General features: G+C 40.7%; 3 protein-coding genes across 4 annotated transcripts; all 3 read left to right on the forward strand.

Annotated features, from left to right (window-relative positions):
* The first annotated feature begins 7,012 nt into the window (after positions 1-7,012).
* On the forward strand, positions 7,013-8,112 carry LOC112786439 (uncharacterized). Its single transcript, XM_025829814.1, has 2 exons — positions 7,013-7,490; positions 7,586-8,112. Exons 1-2 carry the CDS (start codon positions 7,013-7,015, stop codon positions 8,110-8,112), a joined length of 1,005 nt encoding a protein of 334 aa, XP_025685599.1.
* A 10,453-nt stretch (positions 8,113-18,565) lies between these two features.
* LOC112782456 (uncharacterized) lies at positions 18,566-19,642 on the forward strand. Its single transcript, XM_025824839.3, has one exon. It carries the CDS (start codon positions 18,566-18,568, stop codon positions 19,364-19,366), a length of 801 nt encoding a protein of 266 aa, XP_025680624.1. The 3' UTR covers positions 19,367-19,642.
* Positions 19,643-20,248: 606 nt separating this feature from the next.
* On the forward strand, positions 20,249-23,217 carry LOC112782455 (uncharacterized). Of its 2 annotated transcripts, none has more exons than XM_025824838.3 (6): positions 20,249-20,786; positions 21,121-21,270; positions 21,437-21,695; positions 21,780-21,998; positions 22,085-22,227; positions 22,345-23,217. In XM_025824838.3, exons 1-6 carry the CDS (start codon positions 20,475-20,477, stop codon positions 22,369-22,371), a joined length of 1,110 nt encoding a protein of 369 aa, XP_025680623.1. In that variant the 5' UTR covers positions 20,249-20,474; the 3' UTR covers positions 22,372-23,217. The 2 variants fall into 2 exon arrangements, with proteins under 2 accessions (XP_025680623.1, XP_025680622.1); XM_025824837.3 differs by having other exon boundaries at positions 22,739-23,217.
* The last annotated feature ends 2,907 nt before the right edge of the window (positions 23,218-26,124 follow it).

Raw genomic sequence — 26,124 nt, forward strand, 5'->3', positions numbered from 1 at the left:
GAAGATATCTTGTTGTCATTTTCGGTATTGCCATTAACAATAAAAGGGATCTACACCTAGCCACTCCCTGTAGTTCATAAAGGACCAATGGATAATATCCTCAACTCCTTTTTCTTTATTCTAGAAAATTCTTTCATTCCTTTTCAACCAAATATTTCAGATAATTGCACAGAAACACACTATCTATCTCTTTCGCTCCTCCTTTCGAGTTGGTAACTCAGTCCAAGTTTGAAAATATTCCTTTAGCGTCCCCAAACACGACCATTGCCTACCAACAAAAGACAACCATGCACACCAAACCTGCCAAGAAAATTCACAACCAATAAACAAGCGGTGACCATCTTCAACTCCTTTACTACATAACACACATACAACATCTTCCTGGTTCACCACCCCTAGCCGACTTAGCCTCTCTTTTGTATTGACCTTTCCAGTTAGAGCAAACCAGACGAACAGTTCAATTCTTGGTGGAACTAGGCCTTTCCAAACTGTCCTAGTAAAGCTGTAACTCGCTATGTCCTCCGGAATTATTTCTGCCTGCAGCACCTGCACAAAGGAGTTAGTAGAAAATAAACCTTGTTTATCAAATTTTTATACAACTCTATTCTCTCTGTCATAAGCAAGATTTATCACTCTCAAAGTATCATGCATCTGGTTCAGTAGATCCAACTCCCATTGGAATAGCTCTCGCCTCCATTGGAAGTTCCATCTCCACTCTAGCCCATCCCAAAACCCACAATCCCCTATCACGGATCCTATTTGGGTTGAAACCGAGAAGAGCCTAGGATATTGATCTTTCAGAGAGCCGCTACGCAGCCATACATCCTTCCAAAATCGCGTTCTTCTACCATCACCGATCTCAATAAACAACTCAGTAATCATTTTCTGTTTAACTTGTTGATCCTTAAACTGTAAATGGCAGATATCCTTCCACGGCCCCCCTCGGGAAGGTAATGCCTGGGATGACAGCATCACATTTGGGTTTAGGTTATTACAAGAGCAAACCACCTTCTTCTATAAGGGGCAATCCTCCTTTGAAAAACGCCACCACCACTTAAATAGGAGGGCTGTGTTCCGCACCATGGCATCCCCGACGCCTAACCCGCCAAACTTTTTGGGAGCCTGCACCACCTCCCACCTGACCATGGCCATGCCATTCCTTCCATCCTCCTTGCTCCAGAGAAACCTTTTCTATAAAGAAATCAACTTCTCTGCAACCGCCTTTGACATTTTATAGAAACTCAAGTAATAGACAGGAAGACTGTTCAATACAGATTTAATCAACACCAACTTACTGGCTTTATTGAGAACCTTGGCTTTCCACATGCTTAGTTTATCCTCCAATTTATCTATGATGGGCTTCCAAGTCTTTACCAACCTCGGATTAGCTCCTAGCGAAATTTCCAAGTACTTCACTGGAAAAGATGCTACCTTACAGCCCAGTACGTTACACATTTGTTGCACCCATTGATCCTCGCAGTTGATTGGAATCAGGCTAGATTTATCAAAGTTGATGCTTAGTCCCGACATCACTTCAAAGCAGCGAAGGATCCTCTTATAACTCCTGATGGTCTCTTCCTCTGGGGGCAAAACAGAACGGTATCATCCGCAAACTGAAGATGCGACAGCTCAATATGGTCTCTACCAACCAGTAGCAGTGATATGCGCCCATTTCTTACCGCCTCACTGAACATCCTATGTAGAACATCAGCGACAAGTACGAACAGAAATGGAGATAGTGGATCGCCTTGTCTCAGGCCCCTTTCCATCTTAAACGGCTTAAAAGGCGACCCGTTTATCAGTACTGACATAGAACACGTGCTTACACACTCCATAACCCAACTCCTCCATCTCCGTCCAAAGCCCATTTTTTGCAACACCATGTCTACAAAGCTCCACTTGACTCTATCATATGCTTTTTGGAAGTCTAGCTTTATTATAACAGCTTCATTCTTCCTCAACTTAATCCATTGAACAGTTTCGCATGCAATAGGAGCCCCGTCATGAATCTTCCGCCCCTTAACAAAAGCACTCTGAGTCTCCCCTACTAGCCGTGGCATTATTGCTCGCATCCTCCTAACCAGAATTTTTTATATGACTTTATACACACAGCCTACCATACTAATCGGCCTCAGGTCTTTGATTTCCTTAGCCCCAGTAAACTTAGGGGCCAGCGCCACCCAGGTAAGATTAGCATCTGCCGGTAACTTAGACGTTATGAAAAAATCCAACACCGTTGTCGTAAAATCAGAGCCAATTTCGTTCCAGCACCTCTTTATGAAGTTCATGTTGTACCCATCATTTCCTTGTGCCTTAGAAGATTCACAGTCCCATACTGCTTCTCTAACCTCCTCAGGAGTCGATTGCACCTCCAAAGCCAAAGCATCCTCTTCACCAATCATTTCCACCAGACCATCCCTGAACCCCACCAAAGGAGACTCTTCCTGATGATAAAATTTCTTATAAAAGTCCCTAATCTCAATCTTAATTCTAGTTTGATTCTTTATTAATCTTCCATTAACAAGTAACGCATCAATCCTATTGTTCTTCCTCCTCATAGAAGCTAAGCTGTGAAGTACCTCGTGTTCTTATCAATGTCCCTCGCATGTCTAGAGCGAGACATTCGCTTCCAATGTAGTTCTTAATTACATTCGAGTTTTAATGTATTCTTTAAAATTTTAATTATTTCAATTTAGTTCTTAAATTTTTTAAATTTTAATCACGTTAGTTCCTGCAATGATTTTCATCACAAAATTAATTAAAAAGTTTAAGAACTAAATTAAAACAATTAAAATTTTAAAAACTAAATTAAGGTTAGAATGTAATTTCAGAGACTAAATTAAATATTTTTTAACACTCTACCACACAGAGCTTTACGCTTAAGCCGTAAAACAGAGGTGGTGTGGTATTACGACCTCTAAATATAATATATACATATAATAGCAGAAAGAATATAATATACGATGAGCCTTAAAAAAATAGGTGAAACAAAATCGCAAAAATAAAAAAGCAACGCTCAAGAAACGGGATTACTTGCGTATTAAGAAACCTAAAGATCATAGGTATAAGTAAACAGAAAGTAAGATTAGAGAGTCAAGGATATAGAATAACTAGCTCCTGATGCAGCTTGTGAAGCCAAAGCTGGTCGGAGAATATTTACATATATATATATATATATATATATATATATATATATATATATATATATATATATATATATGTCCAAAATCCAAATTTACATAAACAAAACCCTATTTCTCCATAAGCCTCTAAGAGGATCAAAAGAACAGGTTGTCCAGAGAGGAAACTAAGTACATATATACATAAATATACATCAAAAGGAAACCCAGTAACCACTTTGCTTCAGAAGTCCAGACGCCTAGCGAGGTGCCTCTCAACCTGCATTTGAAAAATAACAACATAGTATGGGATGGGAACCAGAGTATCTCAGTATGGTAAAGGTGCCACGCATATAAGATATAAGGTCTTGGGAATGCTAGAGGCAATCATAGAACGCCGACACTCAGATGTAAAGCTTAAGGAACTAAAAACAGAAGCCATAAATAGGTGGTCGTCTAAACATTCTCAACCTAACTAAACTTAACCTATATGCTGAACTTTCCCCACCTTTCCTCCGTAACTCCGTCTCCCATGATTTGCACAGACAAACAAGCAAAATAAGGCAAACGCAAGTAGTTCACAAGTAGTACAGATAACAATTATGACAAATAGCAGGCTATAGTCACATAGGCAATCCCACATAGTTCATAAACAAGCAAATCAAACAATATGCACATGATGCATACTTGTCCTATGGCTGATGAGTCTCATCTGTCGGTTATCAAGCCAACCCGACAAGTCCGGTTTGCTAAACCCTTGGACTGTCCCCTGTTGCGCATCCCCATGAGTCTATGATAGCTTTTTCTCTTTCATTCATAAATCATACATTCATTTTTACTCAATGAGGGTTACCATTCCCGGGAATTTATACGTGTCTAGTCATTCTTACGACGTAGGGTCAACAGAGTATCGAGTTTCAACCTGGAACACGTGGTGGCAAGTCACGGTTATGTATATCCAGGGAAACTCGTATCTCAGATAACATAAAAATTCATAAGCCATATGCTGTTCATAACCATCCATATTTGTTTCATAATCATTCGTCATAGCCATGGCATCTTATAGCTCTCATACATACACATTCTCCTCATATGATTTATCACTTTTAACCTTTACTTCATCCCCAAGTTATCTATATTTTCTAACTCCGTTTAATTACTAGACTCATTACTTATGATTTAAGATTGAAAGAACGAAAATAGAGGTTTAGAAGTTTGAAAATTAGGTTTAAAACTCAAAAACCCATATTTGCTAAAATAGAGGCCACGCGTACGCGTGGGCGTACGAAAAGACCAGCTCGCGTACGCATCCTCTCATCATGCGTACGCGTACATATGTACCTCATGTCACACGTACGCTTGGGCCTCGCTAACGCTTGGACGTGCATCCTGGCCCATTTCGCGTACGCATAGGTCTACTCGCATACGCGTATAAAAGGGGCAGTGATGATAGTCCGCGAATGAAGTGCATGCGTATGTGAAAATTCTAAGCCACGCGTACGCGTGGGCGTACGTTTCTCCAAAAAAATTTAATGAAGTTAAAAAGCTGCAGAATTCCATATTTCTGACCCAAACTTCTGACGCGCATAACTTATTTGTTTTAAATTATTTTTCATCCGTTCTTCGAATGGCATAAACTTCATAAACCCAATTTTCATTTAAGACAAGTGTAAAACCATTTGGGGGTCTAGAAGCCGGGTTATGGCTCGCCGAAGTTGGGCCAAAATCAATATTTCATAAAAACTTTTAAACCTCAATTTCATTAAGCCAATCTCAATCCCAGCATTACATATATAACATTCAGCTCCCAACCTACTAATCATAACACCATAACCACCACAAGTTACCAAATGCAACCATTTCTCAAGTTAACAACCATATGCATAATCTCTCAACAATATCAACAAGAATCATCAATATAGCACCACCATTTTTTTACCTATTCACATTACCTCTATTAACCCATCACCTAACAATATAATATCATCATAACCAACAATCATTTAGCAAATCATACTCAATCAATAATAACAATATCATCAATAATACTAATCATTTCATGTCATTCAAACATTTCAATCTACTCTATGGTTATCTAGCCTAAGTTTTCACAGAACATTATATATTAAATGCAAGAAATCTAAACCATACCTTAGCCGATTTCAACATATTAACCAAGGCAATCCACAAGGCAAAGAGGGCAAGGCTTTAATCACCAAAAATCAATTCTAACCCCCACCAAGTTCTCAAGTCAAGCTTCCAATGGTTCCAAGGACTCCACATCATTCATATATACATACCTAACATATACATAACACATATATACCCAAAATTTAAGTCTCAATACACTAAATCAAGAGATTGGATAGGGTTAGTGATACTTACTACATCCTAGGACCGAATAAACCAAACACAATAAGTTTCGTGAGCTAAAACAAACCTAAAATACCAAAATCAACAAAATCTCAATGTGAATTCTCACCAAATTTTGAAATTTAAGGAGTAGAGAAACTGAGATGAGTTTGTGGCTTACCTATGAAATTGTTCCAGTAGAATCGTAGAGCTCGACGCGGTGGTCGGGTGACCGTAAACGGTGCGACAATCGAAACTCAGATGGAGGAGATATGGTGGTTGGAAGTTGGAACAAGGGTTAGGGATTGGATAAGTTTCTTCTTCTTCCCCGGTATGTGTTTCAGTGTGCTCCTTGCTGAATTGGGGAGAAGATGAGCTTCGGCTCATTTAAGTGATGGGCCGATTGGGCCCACAGGTCCAGTTTGGGATCGGTTCAATCGATTCAGCTCGTTTAGCCCAATCTTGGGCCGAATTCTTTGAAATTAGTGTCAAAATTCTCGTTTTGATGAGCTCTATCCTAATTTAATACAATAGTCACATTTATAATTTCTTTTATCAAAATTTAATTTATTGGCTAATTATTTACTAATTTAACAGGGTTTATAATTATAATAAAGATATTTTCTTAAATTAGTATAATTATGCATTACTCATTAAATATGTTACGGCCCAGCCTAACTGAGCATGGTTACCGCCCGACCCGCAACTGACCGGCCTACATAACCGGGTCGGCGCTTGCAATCCGCCCAAACTCAGAACCCGAACACGCGTCCTGACTGACAGCTGCTTGACAGCTGGGGGAAGCGAAACTTCCTGGAAGGAGGCATCCCCTCGCGGGGCCCACCCACTGACAAGGTATATAAGAGGAGGGTCCTACCCCTCCCCAAGGTATGTCACCCTACTCCAAATTCTCGCATCACCTATACACTCTACTGACTTGGGCGTCGGAGTGTCATTGCAGGTGACACCCCCCTCAATTCATCAAGAGCTCGGCAGATCGGCAGCCAACGCAAACCATTCCCAGAGTCCAGACCGAGGTAGAGACCCATCTTCACATCCAACCTACAACCCGAACCGTCTGGTAACACGGCTTACCGAACATTGGCGCCGTCTGTGGGAACTCCAGCCAACATGGATTTTGTTTTAGTTTCTGGCATGGCCAACGGCTGGGCCGGGACCCACAGGGAGGGGATAGATCCCTGAGGCAGTGGGGTAGCCGCCGGAGCCCCCGTTCGTGAAGGCAGCAGATCTCCCCCGCGACACACAAAGGGACAACCCTTTGGAGGGACAGGCAGTGACAGCGCCAGGATAATACAAGAATTGTGCCACAGGGTACAGAACTTAGAGCAAAATATAACCAACCGTGAAAGTCGTCAGCCTACTCCTAGCCAGGAGCCTTTTCGATCCACTCAAAGGGGAGAACGGAGTCTCCGGAGGAGTCGCCCAGGCGCACCTCAAGCCCCCGGACAGAATCAAAAAGCCAGGAGAGCAAAGAAATGCCAAGGAGAAGACGAGACTTGCTGGTCTACAACAGATCACCAATGAGAGACACCAAAGAAGAAGACTGGGAAAGCGACAGAGGACGAAGAAGAAGAAGCCAACCACCGCAAGTGCACCACCGAAAAAGGACAAAGAGAGGCCGGCCTAACAGAGAACATGGCAGGGAAAGGCAACCGGTGGTCATGGGGGCAACCCCTTTCCACCACTCGATCCTTGGAGTACGACTACCAAAGCACTTTGACAAGCCGACAAATATGAGGTACGACGGTACCCAAGATCCCCAGGAACATCTAACGGCCTTCGAGGCCAGGATGAACCTGGAAGGGGTAGGCGACGAAGTGAGATGCCGGGCTTTCTCGGTAACCTTAGCTGGGCCGGCGATTCGTTGGTTTAATGCCCTCCCCCAGGGCTCCATAACCACATTTGCTGACATCAGTCGTTCTTTCTTGGCCCAGTTCACCACGCGCATCGCCAAAGCAAAACAACCGATTAACCTGCTAGGGGTGACGCAGCGAAACGGTGAGCTGACCAGAAAATAGCTGGACAGATTCAACGATGAGTGCCTTGAGATAGATGGCTTAACTGATTCGGTGGCCAGCTTATGCTTGACCAAGGTTTGCTAAATGAAGATTTCCGAAAACACCTCACCACCAAGCCCATATGGACAATGCAGGAAATTCAGAACGTAGCCAGGGAATACATTAATGATGAAGAGGTAAGTCAGGTCGTGGCAGCCAATAAACGGCAGCCAGCATACCCTAGTGTCCGCCCATCCGGTGGCAGTGAGAGGTCCAAGGAACACTCCAGAGACGGAGGAACAGCCAAGACTTTCAAACCCTTTTCCCGTGTTGGGAAGTTCACCAACTACACCCCCCTAGCGGCTCCAATCGTCGAGGTTTATCAGCAAATCACCGACAAGGGCATCTTGTCAAAGCCCCGACAACTCAGGGACAGGACGGGAGGAAACAAGAACCTCTATTGTGATTATCACAAGGGATATGGCCACAAGATCCAAGACTGCTTTGACCTGAAGGACGCCTTGGAGCAGGCCATCCGAAAAGGAAAGCTAGCCGAGTTCGCCCACCTAATAAGGAACCTAGGAGGAGGGACCGGTCAACCGAGGACAAAAGCTGCGCCATAAAGTAGAGACGGGAACCCGAGGAGGACGCGGAGCGTTCCCTCACCGTGGTGAATGTGGTGATTGGAAGGGATGTCCCTCTCAGGTCGAAGTCGGCTAGTAAGAAGGACGCCAAGGTTCTAGCTATGTCCTCTAGCCCCGCACTGACCTCTCGCAGGTTGCCCTTGATATCTTTCGGCCCCGAGGATCAATGGTTCGATGAGGTTGCGGAGAGTCCGCCGATGGTGATCACGGCTAGGGTGGGCCCCGGCCTAGTAAAGCGGATCTTGGTGGACACAGGAGCTGATTTCAATATCATGTTCGCAATGTATTTGACGCCTTGGGCTTATGAGACGCCGACCTCAGAGGTCACCAACACGGCGTGGTAGGCCTAGGTGATAACTTCATCAAGCCAAACGGCGTAATTTTCCTCCCGGTCTCCATAGGCGGAGGCAGGGGGAAGAGGTCGCTAATGGCGTAGTTCTAGGTCTTAAGAGACTCGACGGCCTACAACCTCATCATGGGGAGGAAGACCATCAAAGAATTTGGGACGGTGATCTCCACCAAGCTATTGCTAATAAAGTTTGTAGCTGATGATGGATCAGTTGGGACCATCAGGGGAGACCTAGAGACGGCAGTCGTAGGCGACAACGCCAGCCTCTCCCTGAGAAAGAAGTCTAAAGAAGCATCTGGTGTCTTTCTTGCTGACCTAGACGCCAGGGTTGATGACAAACCCAGGCCGGAACCAGAGAGAGATCTTGAAAAGTTCAGGGTCGGCGATTCAAATGAGAAGTTTACCTTTGTAAACAGGAATCTGCCCCATGACCTGAAAGAACCCCTCATAGAGATGATCAGAGCCAACAGCGACTTGTTTGCCTGGACGCCGGCCGACATACCGGGTATAGACCCCCAGTTCATGTCACACCAGCTGGCCGTGAGACCAGAGGCAAAGCCAGTGGCCCAAAGGAGGAGAAAAATGTCCCAAGAAAGGGCAGAAGAGGTGGTCAAACAGACGGTCAGCCTACTGGAAGCGGGCTTCATTCAGGAACTCGATTACTCGACTTGGCTTGCAAACGTGGTCCTGGTTAAAAAGCCTAGCGGGAAATGGAGAATGTGCGTGGATTACTCCGACCTTAACAAAGCATGTCCCAAAGATTCCTTCCCCCTACCGAACATCGATGCTCTTGTCGACGCGGCGGCGGTTTACCGATATCTGAGCTTCATGGATGCCTATTCTGGGTATAATCAGATACCGATGCACCCGCCAGATGAAGAGAAAACGGCATTCATAATGACGGGAGGGACATATTGCTACAAAGTCATGCCGTTCGGGCTGAAAAATGCGGGGGGCCACATACCAAAGGCTGATGAACAAGGTCTTCAGGGACCTCATCGGCAAGACGGTAGAGGTATACGTAGACGACATCTTGGTCAAGACCGCCAGGCCCGAGCCCTTTTAAGTGACCTGGAAAGCGTCTTCGCGTCTCTTCGACAGCACGGAATGAGGCTCAATCCGCTGAAGTGTGCCTTCGCCGTCGAAGTCGGTAAGTTCTTGGGGTTTATGATAACCCAACGAGGGGTGGAGGCCAACTCAGAAAAATGCGATGCAATCCTTCAGATGAAGAGCCCGGGAAGCGTGAAAGATGTCGAAAGGTTGGCGGACAGACTCACAGCACTATCCCGTTTCCTCGGCGCGTCGGCGGCAAAAGCTCTACCTTTCTTTAACCTAATGAAGAAGGGAATCGCATTCGAGTGGACCCGGGCATGTGAAGAAGCTTTCAAGAAATTCAAACAAATAGTCTCGGCACCACCCATCCTCGCAAGACCTAAGAAGGGAGAAATGCTATACTTGTACTTGGCAGTAACCGACGAGGCCTTGGCGGTGGTCTTGGTGCGAGAAGAGGGAAAGACTCAAAAACCAATATATTTTGTGAGTAAAGCACTACAAGGAGCAGAGCTAAGGTATAGCAAGCTGGAGAAAGTGGCGTATGCGCTCCTGACATCGTCGGGCAGGCTACGGCAGTACTTTCAAGGACACCAAGTAATCATCAGGACGGATCAGGCAATCCGGCAAGTACTCCAGAAACCCGACTTGGCGGGTAGAATGATGACTTGGACTGTCGAACTCTCCCAGTATGACTTACAGTATGAACCCAGGCACGCGATCAAGGCTCAAGCCATGGCTCATTTCCTGGTAGAAGTAACAGGGGACCCAAACGGGGCGCCGAGCACACGGTGGAAGCTCCACGTTAACGGAGCATCCAACCAAACGTTCGGAGGAGCAGGAATCATCCTGGAGAACCCAGCTGGAGTTATATACGAGCAGTCAGTCAAATTCGACTTCCTGGTGTCAAACAACCAAGCGGAATATGAGGATCTGGTGGGCGGCCTAGCCCTAGCAAGGGAAGTCAGAGCCACAAGACTGGAAGTGTGTAATGACTCGCAGGTCGTTGCTTCTCAGATCAATGGGACCTACCAAGCCAGAGACTCACTGTTACAGAAGTACCTGGAGAAAGTCAAAGAATTGAGCAAGCAGTTTGAGGAGGTCACGATCCAACACGTTCTAAGAGGAAGGAACACACGGACAGACCTCCTGTCCAAGCTAGCAAGCACAAAGCCAGAGATTGGCAACCGATCCCTCATTCAAGGTTTGATGAAAGAACAAGCAGTGGTGCTACAGCTAACCCAGTTAGAACCTTGTTGGATGGACCCGATCATCGAATTCCTGGAAAAGGCCAGGCTCCCCAGCGACGAGCAGGCGGCCAAAACAATAAGATGAGAGGCGTACAAGTATGCAATCATACAGGGCTAGTTGTTTAAAAAAGGACTTAGCCAACCACTGCTGAAATGCCTGCGCCCCGACCAAACGGAGTACGTCCTCCGGGAAGTCCATGAAGGATGCTGCAGTCACCACATTGGAGGGAAGGCCCTAGCTAGGAAGCTCATCAGAGCCGGATACTACTGACCCTCCCTGATGGCGGACTCTAAGGAGTTCGTGAGAAGGTGCAAGAGATGCCAGGAAAACTCCAACTTCCACAAAGCGCCAGCAACCGAACTTAGCTTTCTCACGACTTCCCGGCCTTTCTCACAATGGGGAATTGACCTATTAGGACCCTTCCCGGTCGGGCCAGGACAAGTCAAGTACCTGATAATGGCGATTGACTACTATACAAAGTAGATAGAGGCAGAGTCGTTGGCCAGCATATCCTCAGCGAATTGTCGAAAGTTCGTATGGAGACAGATAATAGCAAGATTCGGCATCCCAGAAGCCGTCATCTCAGACAACGGGACGCAGTTTGCTGATAAAAAATTTGGAGAGTTCCTTGCCGGTTTGGGGATAAAGCAAAAGTTTTCGTCAGTAGAGCACCCCCAGACCAATGGACAAGTGGAGGCTGCAAACAAGATCATCCTACAGGGCCTCAAGAGGCGACTCGACCAGAAGAAGGGAGCGTGGGCGGATGAGCTGGCCTCGGTCCTCTGGTCTTACCGCACAACCCAACAATCGGCCACCGGGAAAACGTCTTTCCGACTCACGTAAGGGGTAGAGGCAATAATACCTGTGGAAGTCGGGGAGCCGAGCCCACGGTTGCTTTTAGGGGGAGTCGAAGAGGCCGTGGAAAAGGACTTGGTGGATGAAGCAAGGGAGATGGCCCATCTATCAGAAATGGCGCTAAAGCAAAGAATGACCCTGCGCTACAATGCCAAGGTGCTCAAAAGAGACTTTGAGCGGGATGCCCTAGTCTTAAGGCGCAATGATGTTAGGGTCCCGACACCCGAGGAAGGAAAGTTGACGGCTAACTGGAAAGGCCCTTACAGGGTGAAAGAGGTGATTGGTAAGGGCGCCTACAAGTTAGAACGGTTAGACGGCAGGGAAATCCCGAGAACGTGGAACGCGAGTAACTTGAGAAGATTCTACTCATAGAATAGACTTGCCAATTTAGTAAGAATGCTTTATGACGAATTACTTGTCAATTTTTACTTGTCATATTTGCTATCATGTTACATTTAAATCAGTTACCATTGCTACTCGCCATCCCTTTATTATTATTATTTGCTTTTAACACTGCTTGTTATTAAGTAAGGCACCATAACGAATAAACGGTCTCGGGGCTGATCACCCCGAGAACCACAAAAGCGACAAACGCCACAACATACGGCTGCTAAAACGGTAAAGGCCATAACCCGGCTCCACGAATTACCAACTAAACGACGAAACGTTCATGAACAAATAAGCTAATGCCAACAAACGGTAAAGAAAATAAGGAAAAGTAAACGCCGACAAAACGGGAAATAAGCACTCGTCAAACCAACGACGAACAAATTCAAACAGTTTGACAAGATTGTAAGGAAAGACTACAAGTCACAAAAGTACATGAGTTACAAAAGTACATAAATCACTTCTTCGGTATATCAACAATTTTGCCATCCCGGATGGTCTTGAAAACGCCAACGGCGGAGGTGTCAAACTCGGGAGCCAGGAGCTTTACCTGTGCCTTTAGAGCTTCCTCGGTCATCAAGATAGCATTCTTCCCCTGCTTAACGGTGTCCTTATACTTCTTCTTGAACTCAGCAGCTTCATTCTGAGCAGTCTTGGCTGAAGAGAGAGCCTCATCGCGCTCCTTCTCTAAGGTGACCACCCGACCCTGAGCAACATTCAGCTGACTTTCTAAAGTAAGCTCTCGCTCGGTGAGACGCACCACGGAAGCGTCAACAGTCTTCACCTTTTCCTCAGCAGTCTCGGCTTCCTCCTTAGCGGCCTTAGCCTTCTCCTCGGCGGTAGCCAATTGCTTCCGAAGTAGTTTCACTTCATCCCTATACTTGGAGTTGGCCTTGACTGAAGACTCAAGCTTCGTTTTCAGAGTTCGCGCCCCCGCTAAGGCAGATTCCACCTTCCTCGCAATCGCAGCACCTCGAAGCAAGCAGCGATACATCCACCTCGCCTGCGAAGCAAGGTCCCCACCAAAGAAGAAGTCCTCCGTGCCGGGAAGCAGCTGGAAATCGATAAAGTTCCCGGCATCAAAGTTCTTCTCCATGACGGTAAGAACCCCCTCCGGGCTGGAAGACGGTCTCTTGTACCTTGACTCCTCAATTATTTCAAATTCGGGGCTGGCGTAAGTTTTCCTTTTCTTTGGATTGTCACCTTCCTCCTTAGCCCTGTCAGGTCGTGAGCCTGAGCCATCCCCCGCCTCCAGCCGAGGACCCAAGGAGGCATTGGCCTCCGGCCCCTCCGCCTGTGTCGACTGGGATTAGACCTCCGGCTCAACGACGTCGTCAGTAGGGGTCTCCTGATCAGGAGTAGCAGAATCATCGTCACTACCGGCCAAGAAGGTGTTGTACAAACTCTCCAGCCCAGTCACCTCGGTAGACATTGACACTGCAGCAAAACACAGAAAGAAACTATGAGTCAAATCAGGCAGATAAACCAAAACAACATGCAAGGAAAAACAAGTCGCTAGACAAGCAAGACAATTACTCACGAATATAATTCCTGGCCATGTCCTGGTCACCCATTAGAAGATGAGGGTTGACAAGGTTTTTTCCGAAAATGGCCAACAAGACATCGGCAACCCTTTGTATGTTACCTTGGTAAAAGCGTTGGCCCCTGCCTCAAAACTCCAGTACATCGGTATGCGACGTTCCCCCTCTAGAGTCAACCAAAAGGGGTGCCGACCTTCAGCTGGGCAGACCTTGAAGTACTTATCCTTAAAACCGTGGTAAGAATCTTCAAACACACCAAAAATTCGTCAGCTTTGGGCCGCCGAAAAAGACATATAGCCTTTCATAGCCTTCCCCTGTTTGGAGAGGTTTGTAAGAGTAAAAAGGAAAAAAAACACTTCTACGGATACCGGCAGCTCCAGGTACTCGCACACCATCTCGAAGCAGCGGATGAAAGCCCAGCTGTTCGGATGCAATTGGGACGCGCTACGTCACAACGGTTGAGTAGCGCCATCTGAAAAAGGGAGAAGGGAAGGCGAACTCCCAAGCGAGTGAACATGGCCTTATACAACTAGATCCAATCGGGGACCTGGAGAGAGTGCAGATTTAATTCATATATGCGCTCGTTAACGGCAGGGACGAAGGCTGCGTAGTTAGCTTCCTCGTCGGTTCCCCCGCAAAAGTAGTCGGCCCGTCGTAACTCGTCAAGTTCCTCCAGGGACATTTGGTTTGGGGTCTCCTTTATGTCTGACGTCACCCAGGCGTACCGGTCGTATGGAGCCGGCCTCACGACCCTCACGACACGACGCTGATCCATACCTACAGTGGGGCACCACTCAAAATCAGTCTATAAGGCCGAGAGGCTGGAAGTACTACCAGAAAGCTACGACACCACCAGAAAACTATAGATTGACTATCCATCAGTCATAATCCTCAAAATGAGAAGGCCGAAAAAACAAAATCCTAAAATGGTAACCCCCTACAGTACCTACCTAATGCTAAAACACAAGAAGATACGCAATCCACATCAATCAGTTCATACCAAACGCGCATGCAAAGCGAAAAATAAACACCAATACTAAGAAAAAGGACAGGAAGCTTACCAGAATAGGGATGATGATGAAAAGGGATTGAAGAACTGATAAGAATCTGGACGAAGCAGGAGTTTACGATGGGGGTTCTTACAATATAGAGGAAAGAGCAATGAAAATGTAGTGAAACTGAAACAAAACCAAATGGAAACTGTAAAGGAAACCAACCATGAGAAGTACGAAAGGCAGGGGTATAATGGTCTTTTCTCGCAGGATTTTGAACTGCCATTAAGAGCAATAAATGCTCGGCGCGGTAAACGAGGCGACAAAGGACGCACCCCACAACGAACAGGTCTGTACACGTGTAGGAGGCGTCTCCCCATCACGAGGGACTGGCAAGACGACGACTGGACAAAAGGAGAGAGGGAACGTGCCATGCACGGCGCTTACGTCTGCATCTGGCGCGTTGGGGGCACTGTTACGGCCCAACCCAGCTGAGCAGGGTTACCGCCCGACCCGCAACTGACCGGCCTACACGGCTGGGTCGGCGCTTGCATTCCGCCCGAACCCAGGACCCGAACACGCGTCCTGACTGACAGCTGGGGGAAGCGAAACTTCCTGGAAGGAGGCCTCCCCTCGCGGGGCCCACCCACTGACAAGGTATATAAGGGGAGGGTCCTACCCCTCCCCAAGGTACGTCACCCTACTCCAAATTCTCGCATCACCTATACACTCTACTGACTTGGGCGTCGAAGTGTCATTGCAGGTGACACCCCCTCAATTCATCAAGAGCTCGGCAGATCGGCAGCCAACGCAAACCATTCCCAGAGTTCAGATCGAGGCAGAGACCCATCTTCACATCCAACCTACAACCCGAACCGTCTGGTAACACGGCTTATCGAACAAAATACATTCATTTTGGAGAGAAAATGAGTTCATGAGGAATTGACACATCACTTACATTAGTTGGAAGAAAATCTAATTTTAGTATATTAAGGAGATAGATAAATAAATTTGAACTGTTGGTTATCGAAAAACTATCGGAATGAATTAAATTCAATTATTCATTAATTTCTTCTATTTAATTTTTTTGGCGTTATTTTGATATTGTTGTTCCCAAAATAAAATTAGTACAAAAATAATACGTTTAATGTATTTCTTTACTAAATGTCAATGACAAGAGGTTGTGGTGCAATAATTTATATAAAAATTGTAAATCGTGTCAATTTATAACGATTTATATGAAAACAAAATGAGACAAAAATATAACAATTGAAATAAAGAAATTTACGTAAATTTTTTTCTCAAATAATATTGTTTTAAGTAATATATCCTTTACATACTTATTTAATTAGAGTTATGCTGATAATTTTCAAAATAATGAGTTTGAACAATTTAATTCTTTTTATATTACTATATAAAAAAGTTTAGGATACTTTTATTAAAATTTGATCAACATTTAATCAGCAAAAAAAATAAATAATCTCTACATTATTAAATGAAATCTCGTACCATTATAAATACTATTAATAATTAATTAATTACTACAAATCACAAAACTTGCTAAATCCTAACACTTTTTTTATTATATTACACTTTCTTGCCATCTAAGCTTAATCAGATTCAGATGACATCAAAATTCAAATAGACTAGTGACACAGTCACAAATTAATGGTCCAACCGGCCATTGACAAAAAATAAATAAAATAAAATAAAAATAAAATCAAAGGGTTGAGAATTTGAGATGAATTAGAAGCAAACGGGGGCCTACGAACACGACGCGGTGTAATTGCGAGTAGGTTGAAATCGAATTGAATCAAATCACGTTTCTCACCTCCTTCCGCTTACTGCCACTCCTTTCTCTTCTGCTCTCTGCTCTGATTTCCTCTTTCTCTACTTTTGCGCCTGATACGGTATCTTCTTTTTCTTCAAATCCAATTTGATTTCTGTTTTTTTTTTTTTTAATTTATTTACCGTATCTTATTTTGATTACGCCTTTCTTTTTTGTTTGTTTGTTCTTTTACAATTTGCAATTCATTTTGTTAATTGATCAGTTAATGGACTAATTCAGTTTCCACGTTTAAATAAGTTCCTTTTTTTTGTGTACTTGTAGCTTATATGTTTTTCCATCACATCGTTGATAGTTGCACTACACGAATCTAATTTGTATAAGGGAGTTCATAAGAAATAGTTTGAAGAGGGGGCAAAATTACGTTTTCTGCTATGAAGTTATTGGTTAGTAGGTTGGACTTAACTGTTAGCTAATTGAGGAATCGATTGCTTTGATTGGATTAGTTTGGTTTGGTTTGGTCTCTTCATGCTTTGCATCTAGTATCTTCATTTCTAGGTGGTGGTATGTGTCTTCTGATGCTTAGGACTTAGGAGTGTGCCAGCTACTCAAATACTCCCTCCGCAACACCGCAAAAATCTGGTACATCCTTTGATCAAATAAAAAGGAACGGATGTATGTTTCTACTTGTTAATAATTGAGATGGAAAGGCAACAAATTAGAGTCTCTGATTCACCTATTTCCATGGTGCTTTCAGTGCTGTACGTTGCCAATAACAATTGAGAGCTGAGATTCTGGCATTGGCCTTCAATATCTATCAGGCTTTGCATTCAGATGTTCCTATACTTTCGATGATGTATTCAAACTTATATAAAAAAACTAATTGAACTAGCTGATATATGAAACGTTATTTCTCTCTTCCCTTCCCTTTCCACCAATACCCTCCATCCTTGGGTGTGGATCGCCAGTTAAGTGGTGATTGATTTCTGACGCTACTATGGCTACTAGTTATGTTCGACAGTTGAGTCCATTCAGATGTGAATGCTTGTCAAACATATTTATTCACATTTCTAGTTGTTAATTGGATTGAGCAGTTGAGCTATTTTTAGTTCTCTTCCATCAACTTGATGTTCTTTATTTGAACAAGCTCCATAATCATACTCCAGTTTTGAATAGTGAATAATCTGTGCGTAATTAGGCATTCTTGCTGTCTGGAAATTTTCTACCTTACTTGATGCTTTTCTGAGACAATTTGATTGAGTTCCTCTGTTCCTTGATGCTTTTTTGAGACAATTTGATTGAGTTCCTCTGTTCCCTTGGTTGTTATGTAGGTAGGATTAAGGAACGATTTTAAGCAGTCTTAATTAAATCCTGATTATGCTGAAAGCTCTCCTTCAATCATGGTGGAGTTATTTAAGCACAATGCTACAAGTATTGAATTCGTAGGCCATCATCTTGTTTGATTGTTATCTCTGTGATCCAACATAAAAATAACTGAACCATTCTATCTTGTATTTAGGGAAAAATAAATGCAGATTATAGTATTTAGCTCTTTTTTTAACGATAATGTTTAGAGAAGTTATTAATCAAATGAATGAGGGAGCCTACGATGAGCTGTATGTTGATCTATCACTCCCAAAGGAAAAGTCGGGGGGGGGGGGGGGGTTGGTGTTTTGGCAACTGACAGAGTGGCACATATGGATGATACCAATTGTGGTGTACTAAATAAATGCATGTACTAGGATCTTTCACCATGGAAGAACATGGCCCCTTGCTTGAAAATGAATTAGAAAGGACTTTTGTTACATGTTTGTTTTGTTATTTATAGTAAAATCGGAGAGGAAGACATGTATTATGAGCATCTTTTATAGCTAATAGAATGTGTATCAGATGCATGAATTAGATTAATATTATTGGTGTATTGCATATGATCATTGCTTAGCAAGATGCGTATATAATATTTACTTCTAATGTATGTTTGGTTTTCTATTCCTCCAACATGATTTAGTTTTGAGGGAAGATGTTATTGTGGTTAATGTTCTTTCTTTTGTTTTTTTTTTTTCTCCCTGAAAATAACTTTTCTAGGTTTTACCCGGCTACACTTATGTGACTCTGTCCTGTTTGGCTTTTTCAGATTGGATGCCTAGAGTGGACCACTAATGATCCCATTGAAGTCCAAATGATCCGTTATGCTTGGTCATTTTACCTATTGTGATTGAGAATGTGGAACTTTGCTTCAAACTGTATTGCTGGAAGTGTGCGGCAGAAAAATGATTCCACAAAGCCAACTCATTCTGCATCGGAATGTTCTGATGATGAGAATTCGGTTGTTGGGAGAGAAGAAGGGCTGGAATGCCCAATATGCTGGGAATCTTTCAACATTGTTGAAAATGTGCCCTATGTATTGTGGTGTGGCCACACCCTTTGTAAAAATTGTATCCTGGGACTGCAATGGGCCGTTGTGAAGTTCCCAACGCTGCCAATTCAACTTCCTCTCTTTATCTCCTGCCCGTGGTGCAACCTTCTATCTTTCCGTCTGGTTTATCAAGGGAATATTAAATTCCCTCGCAAGAACTACTTTCTTCTTTGGATGGTTGAGAGCATGAATGGTGATAGAGGGAAATCACACTCAAATTGTGGTGGTGATAATCAACAACATTGGCCAATTAAAGACAATTTAACCATGGGAAGCTATGTAAGCCATGGAAATGCCCGGAGGAGCCAAGTTCACCACCCAGAGACATCTGGTTCTGGCCCTTATCATGGCAATACCGGCGATTATCTCAGGATGGAAAGGCTGCATGCTTCTCTTCGGAAGTCGCTGGTTTTTGTTGTCCAATTGACAGCTAAGTTCCCATTGGTCATTATATTTCTTTTGATCATCTTATATGCGATACCAGCTAGTGCTGCCATCTTGGCTCTGTATATACTTGTTACGATTCTCTTTGCTCTCCCGTCATTTCTCATCTTATACTTCTCATATCCTAGTTTGGATTGGCTTATCAGAGAAATTGTCACTTGAAACCGTGAAGCAGAAAGTGCCAATTTCGCAAGCATTATGACTAATGTTTGCTTCTCCCAGTGGCACCATTTATCTGATATCTTTTACTTTGTAATTAGCGAATTCCTTTTACAGGTTGCATCTTTTCTCTTTTCCATATAGAGCCTCAGTATAATTGAGTATTGATTTTAGCTCTGGTAGAGCTTGGTTCATTTGTAGGTGTGATAAAAATGTTTAGGCCCCATTTTGGTGGCTAATAGTGATTTATCAATACAACTTATACTTTGTACGGACAAATGGATAGTCCTTTCTATACTGTTAAAACTTTTATGTTTGTAAGTTGTAGTTATATCAGTTGTGTTGCTTATATCTGGAAGCATTATTTTGTTAATATTAAAATTAGTGATCTTCCTGCTCTTGGCTGTGCTGGATGGTCGATCTTAAAGTCAGAATCCCTTTACAATGAAAGAAAAGCTAAAGAGGGTGTTTATTTTTGCATCTTTTGTAGTTTTCACTTTTCACAGAAAAAGCAATTTATTGGTCTCATAAGTGAACACTCTCTAAGAGATTTATTGCATAATTATGAGAGATTTACATTTCATGTATGGCTGTAACATTTTGATAAATTTAAAAATACAGACAACTAATTGCATATTGTAATGTTAAACAAAATTACTAATTTTAAAATTATGAATATGGTTAAATTATTATATTAAATTTTTTACATGATAAATTTTTATTTTAATAACAAACTTTTTTTTTCACAAAAATTTCAATTATAGTTGCCAATGTGAATATTGTAGAGCCCTTTAATTTGGAGCAAATAAAACAGAAATTCTAAATAAATAAGCAAAAGAAAGAAAAAACCTACATTGTTCTAGAACAAATAATTCTATCAAAGGTCAAACACAATTCTAGTTAGTCACCAAAAAAAAAAAACACAATTCTAGTTCATTTTCCCCCCATAAGACTTGCATAGTTTAGTTCACCGTTTCCACAATTAAATCTGAGGCTCATAAACATCCACGTGGCAAAAGCAAAGCCAACAGCATCTCCAATTCGGAACACATCCAAACAAAACAAGAGCACCCACTGTTAACACATCAATCAAACCTTGGAAACCAAAAAAATGGTGGCAGCCACCATTGCTGTCTCTTCTCCCAAATCAACCATTTTGCAGAACCCCATTTACCTTGGAGACTCAAGTTCAAGTTTTTATAGAGGATCTTTGAAGGGTCTATTCTTGCATCATGTGAAACCAAGCCAACAACAACAACAAAGAAGAGAGTTAACCAATTTGGTTGTGGCTTCCACAGCCACCCCTACTAGTACTGTAACAAAAAGCAACAGTAATGGAAGTAGTGGCAGGTTTTACTTCAACTTCACTGGCTTCCCTTTCCCACTTGGTCCATTCCTCAACAGGCGCACTATTAGGACTGAGGTCTATCATCTTTGCTTTCTCTGAATTTCATTTGCTTTTGATCTTTTTCATGAATAAACTAAAAATCATCCTGTTTAATTTCTATGCAGTTATTGTGCAATTCTTTTAAGTTGCATTTGGATACGGTCTGAATGTGCAAACCACTATGGCTTCTACATTTTATTGGATTTTGAGTGCATGAACTTTGTTTCAATTTGGAGTCTCATGTAATTAATGCTCAATCATGTCGGTATATATTGCCGAGTGCATAAGAATCTTATTGGAGTCTCGCTAGAAGATGTGTTTTTGAAACACTTTATGATTATTTCTCCCTTTGTTTAAATCATGCTTGTAGGCTGTGAAAGGTTGTATATGGCTATTTGAACAAGAGCAGGCATTAGGCTTCAGCAGTGTTTCCACAAACATAAGAATGACGGTTATCAAACTCAAATCTGGTGGCTTATGGATCCATGCACCAATAGCTCCAACTGATGAATGTATTCAGGTTCATGTTCATTTCCAATTCTCTTTCTTTGATCCAACATATTGCTTGTGTGGAACTAGCTTGACTTCATTTGGTTCATGGGGTGGCCCAATTTTTTGAACCTTTTTGGAATTATGCTTTCTTAACATGTGAACCTTTTTGTGCGTATGTGTGTGTGCGCGCGCAGCTCATTAAGGAATTGGGAGCTCCAGTTGAATATATTGTCCTCCCTACTTTTGCATATGAACACAAAATATTTGTTGGTCCGTTTTCTCGGAAATTCCCCCGTGCTCAGGTATGGGTGGCGCCGAGGCAATGGAGTTGGCCGTTGAACTTGCCATTGGAATTCTTAGGCATTTTTCGTGCTAAAACATTGAAAGACGAGGATTCATCCGCTCCTTGGGCTGGTGAAATAGAGCAAAAAGTTCTAAGCTCACCAGAAGTTGGTAATGATCATCCGCTGTCGCATGTTTTCTAGACATTCTCTTTATAAATCCACAAGTTTTTTCATTTCCTCTCTTATCTATCAGGAATTGGTCCTTACGTCGAAGTAGCTTTCTATCACAAGCCTTCAAGAACACTATTGGTGACAGATGCTGTTATTTTCGTTCCGAGACAGCCACCGGAGTGTATAAACAAAGAATCACTGTTAGCATCTGCTAAAAATGGTTTGGCTGTAAAAATTCTCAGTAAAGGGAAAGAGGTACCGAACGAACCCGTAGTTGACAACAAGACGAACAGGCAAAAAGGTCGGCATCTTTTCCCTCCCACACTTGCAGAATGCATACTACTTTCATTTGAGGTTGAATTTAAATCCTATAGCTTTACTCTGCAGGATGGGAAAGAATGGTTCTACAAATCTTGTTTCTTGGTCCATCGAATCTTTTAGAACCTAATGCTAGCTTTGCACAGATGTCGCAGAAACTGATTGTTTCACCAATTGTGAAGACACTAGTCTTCAGCAAAGTTCCTGAAAAGGTAATTCTCTTTCTGAAGTATCATTTGTTTTATTTGAATATCCTAAATTCTTAATCTTGTTACCTGATATATAGCTACCAATTTATAAACTGCTCAACCTTGTGTTATTTTCTATAGGTGGTTATGATTATGATAGACACATAAATTGAATAGTCTTGATGTTTCAAAAGTATCTTTTACTGGGAAAAAGGTGACTACTCACATGAAGATGTCTTTATGTAAAGATGGTAGTTAAGATGTTGACACGTATTATATTGAGCAGTTTAGTCAAATATAACAAACTATCTATTGGTTTTCAACTATCGTTTTCACATAAAGACATCTTTGTGTGAGTATAAGTATTTGCAATGTAGGGAACCATAGGCAAAGTTCACTCCACCTCCTTTTTACACCCTTGCATTCAGACTCCGACACGTTTGTTGTTGTGACTTGTAAGACAAGTAAGCCTGAGAGATGTGTTTGTTGGTATTTTCGAGTTTTGGATTCAGAACTTGTGTTCACTGTTATCCAGGTTAGAGAGTGGGTTGATAGAATCTCGCGAGATTGGAGGTTCAAGAGAATTATCCCTGCTCATTTTGCAGCTCCAATAAATGCAAGCCGGTCCGATTTCCGGGCGGCGTTCGCATTCTTGGACGAGTTCTTGGTCGATACCAACCCCACTTGGCCATCACTTTCCCTTCTATTCTCTTCAGTCATGGGAAAAGCTGCCAGCTATTTCCCTCCGGACGACATGAGGACCTTATCGTCCCTCGATCAGTTCTTAGTTTCGGTTGGGGCTGTGAAGAAAACCGTTTCAGGCCGGAAACGGTGAAATACCATTGCTAATACTAATACTGGTTAACCTTAAATATATATAGTTTTTCTAAGTTGATTGTTAAGGAAGATGTTAATATTTGAATTTTTGGAATATATAGGAAGATATATTGTAAAATCAGAGATTTTTCTTGCATGAAAATCTTGAAGAGATAAATAGATTTACATGCATGATCATAGTAGGATTTGTTCATTTCATATCAGCATAAACCCAAATATACTAAACACCCAACAGGTTCCATGCATTCTACTTTTCAGTTTTGTGTTTAAAAACTGCACCTCTTCCAACCAATTTGTTTTGGTATAGTGGTTAAGTTCATTAGTCCGATTAAGTCTGTTTTGTGACCTATTGGCCAGCAACAAATTTTTAAAGTTTAATTACTCTGTCGGTATCTATAGTTCTACTAAATTTTTAATTAGGTCTCTATATTTTTTTTTCTTTTCGCTTGAGTCCCTATACCGTATCAGATTTTGTAATTAAGTTTCTGTCTTGACAAAAACGTTAGAATTAATGAAATATTTCATTAAACAAAACGAATATGACTAATATTTGACTGAATATTCTGTATAGTTTAACAGAATATTCTGTTAATTCGTTTTTGTTACAGTAGGGATTTAGTTACAAAATTTGATATAGTATAGGATCCAATTAAAAAGAAAAAAAAGTATAGAAATTTAATTAAAAATTTAATAAAATTATAGAAATTGGCAGAATAATTAAACTAATTTTTAAATAGAGTTTAGACCCACAGGCATTTGTCCTTTGGAAAACCAAAAAAAAAAAAGACCGCACCTCTTGTAATTTGGGCTTCATTCTGGCCCAAGTTCGTTTGTATTCAACTCTGATAACAGATTTAAAAAAACAATCTATACCAAAAACAAATTTTAAAAAAAAAGCACACATAGAAAGGTTTGGCTTAGTCACTAATAACCAAACATGAATGTTTGTCTTCATAAAGTTAATTTCTCTCTGTGTAGAACATTGAATGTGGCATACATGTTGAGAATAATGATTAAACAATATAAATTTTGTTGAATTGAATTGAAGTAATGTGGCCTACTCTTCCGTTTAAGTTTTCTTTTTATTATTATTATTGTTACGCTTTTCCAATTGACAAATTGAATGGCCTGTTCAACAGATGATTATTAATATTATTTTTGTTTTTTGGAAGCAGAAATAGACGTGTTAATATGAATAATGGTGTTGTCCAATTGAAGTAGTCTTTCTATTTGGTTACAAAGAGAGAGAGCATTTTTAATAATAAAAATTGGAAAAGAGATGTAACTCCAAAATACAAGAAAAGGCCAATAATGGTCCTATGTCACTTCCACAACAGCTGTTCTTCCATGCTATTGCAGATTTCTCTTTGAATAATAATAATAATAATAATAATAATAATAATAATAATAATAATAATAATAATTTTAGTTTTATGTATTGAATATCATCTAATTAATATAATTTTGTTAGTATCATAATACATAATTAAATATGTATATTAAAAAAAGATGATTTCTAACCAACTCTCTCATAAATGATAAATAGAAGATTAGGTATCCTCTATGATTTGTTCAATTGTCATTTAAGGAATTGATTTGTGAATTGTGATTAAGATTAATTATCTCTCTAACTTTAGCTAATTAAATCAAATTATTACTAAACTATGATAAAACCCATTTTGTGAATTACAATCATTTTAATTTCAAAGAGATTTCATTACAATTTTTCATTTTTTTCAATCTATCCAATTTTCTTAATGTGTTCCAATAAAAAAATTTAAAATTAAAAAATAAAAATAAAAAGAAAACGGAAATTGAAAATTCGAAGAACGGGAATAAGGGAATTAAAAGTGGACATCTTATTAGAGATATTGATCATATGTTTAATGCTTATACTTCTCCCATAACAAGTTTAATTAGAATTATATAAACAACCAAAATATAAAAAATTCTAATATATTTATAAACTTGTGCGTATGAAATGTATAGAGGTGTCATTCAAACTATATACATTCTCTGCTATATTACTCATAAAACAAAAAAAGATCTCTGTTACATTTGAAGTTGTTCACCATTTTCAACTTCTAAGTCGTTTTTGTTTTGATTTTTTTTTTTTTTTTACTTTTATTTCCAGTTTTTTTTTCTTTTAAAATTTTTGTGGCCGAAAAGTTGGAGCATATTAAGAAAATTGTGTGAACTGAGAAATTTAAAAAATGGTAAAATAAAATATTTTTAAAAACTATTGTAATTTGTAAAATAGGTTTTATCATGGTTTAATAAGTTAGTTTAATTAACTAAGGTAAAAAAGATTATTTGACAAAAAAATTTTTTTTTTTCAATCATAACTAAACAAATCATAAAAGATACCTACCCCTTATTTATGAGAAAGTTAATTAAAATTTACCTAAAACAAATTATATGACAACACATATAAATTAAGTCTTTTTAATAATATACCTTAGATTTGGGTATATTCTGTACTTATAATTATAATAAGGATGACAATGATTTTGGTAGGATTAATGTAGAGACGCAAATTAAGGGTTAATAGTCAAATTAGTTCGTGAAAGATAAGATATTTTTTAAATGTATTTTTGAAAATTTTTTTTAATTAAATTGATTCTTCAAAAATTACGAATTAATCATATTTATCCTTTCGTCATTCCATTAACAATTTTTTTTTAAAAATTGATGTTGTAAAACGTTAATTGATAATATATATAATACCTAATATGTTTAATTAGATATTGACCAAATATATTTATGAAATTTTATTAATTTAGTCATTTTCTCCAGTTACAAAAATCTTATTCTCAATATGACCTAGTGACTAAATTGATAGATTTTCTTAAACATATTTAGTTAACGTCTAATTGAATATCTTACATGTCATGTATGTTATCAGTTAATATTTTACATCATCAATCGTTGACAAAAATTATGAGTAGAGTAACTGAATGATAGATATGATTAATTCGTAATTTTTAAAGGACCAATTTGATTTAAAAAATCTTTTAGGGACGAATTTAAATAATGTCTTATTTTTCAAAGACTAATTTGACTATTAATCCCGCAAATTAAACA

Source organism: Arachis hypogaea, chromosome 20 (assembly GCF_003086295.3).
Source record: "Arachis hypogaea cultivar Tifrunner chromosome 20, arahy.Tifrunner.gnm2.J5K5, whole genome shotgun sequence".
NCBI lineage: Eukaryota > Viridiplantae > Streptophyta > Magnoliopsida > Fabales > Fabaceae > Arachis > Arachis hypogaea.

Excerpts from the sequence above, each read along its gene's own strand:
- LOC112786439 (XM_025829814.1), top strand. The coding sequence starts at position 7,013 with ATGAGAGACACCAAAGAAGAAGACTGGGAAAGCGACAGAGGACGAAGA. Across the intron at positions 7,491-7,585 it reads AGGGGTGACGCAGCGAAACG|GTTTGCTAAATGAAGATTTC; the intron begins GTGAGCTGACCA and ends TGCTTGACCAAG.
- LOC112782456 (XM_025824839.3), top strand. The coding sequence starts at position 18,566 with ATGTGGAACTTTGCTTCAAACTGTATTGCTGGAAGTGTGCGGCAGAAA.
- LOC112782455 (XM_025824837.3), top strand. The coding sequence starts at position 20,475 with ATGGTGGCAGCCACCATTGCTGTCTCTTCTCCCAAATCAACCATTTTG. Across the intron at positions 21,271-21,436 it reads CAACTGATGAATGTATTCAG|CTCATTAAGGAATTGGGAGC; the intron begins GTTCATGTTCAT and ends GTGCGCGCGCAG. Across the intron at positions 21,696-21,779 it reads TCTAAGCTCACCAGAAGTTG|GAATTGGTCCTTACGTCGAA; the intron begins GTAATGATCATC and ends CTTATCTATCAG.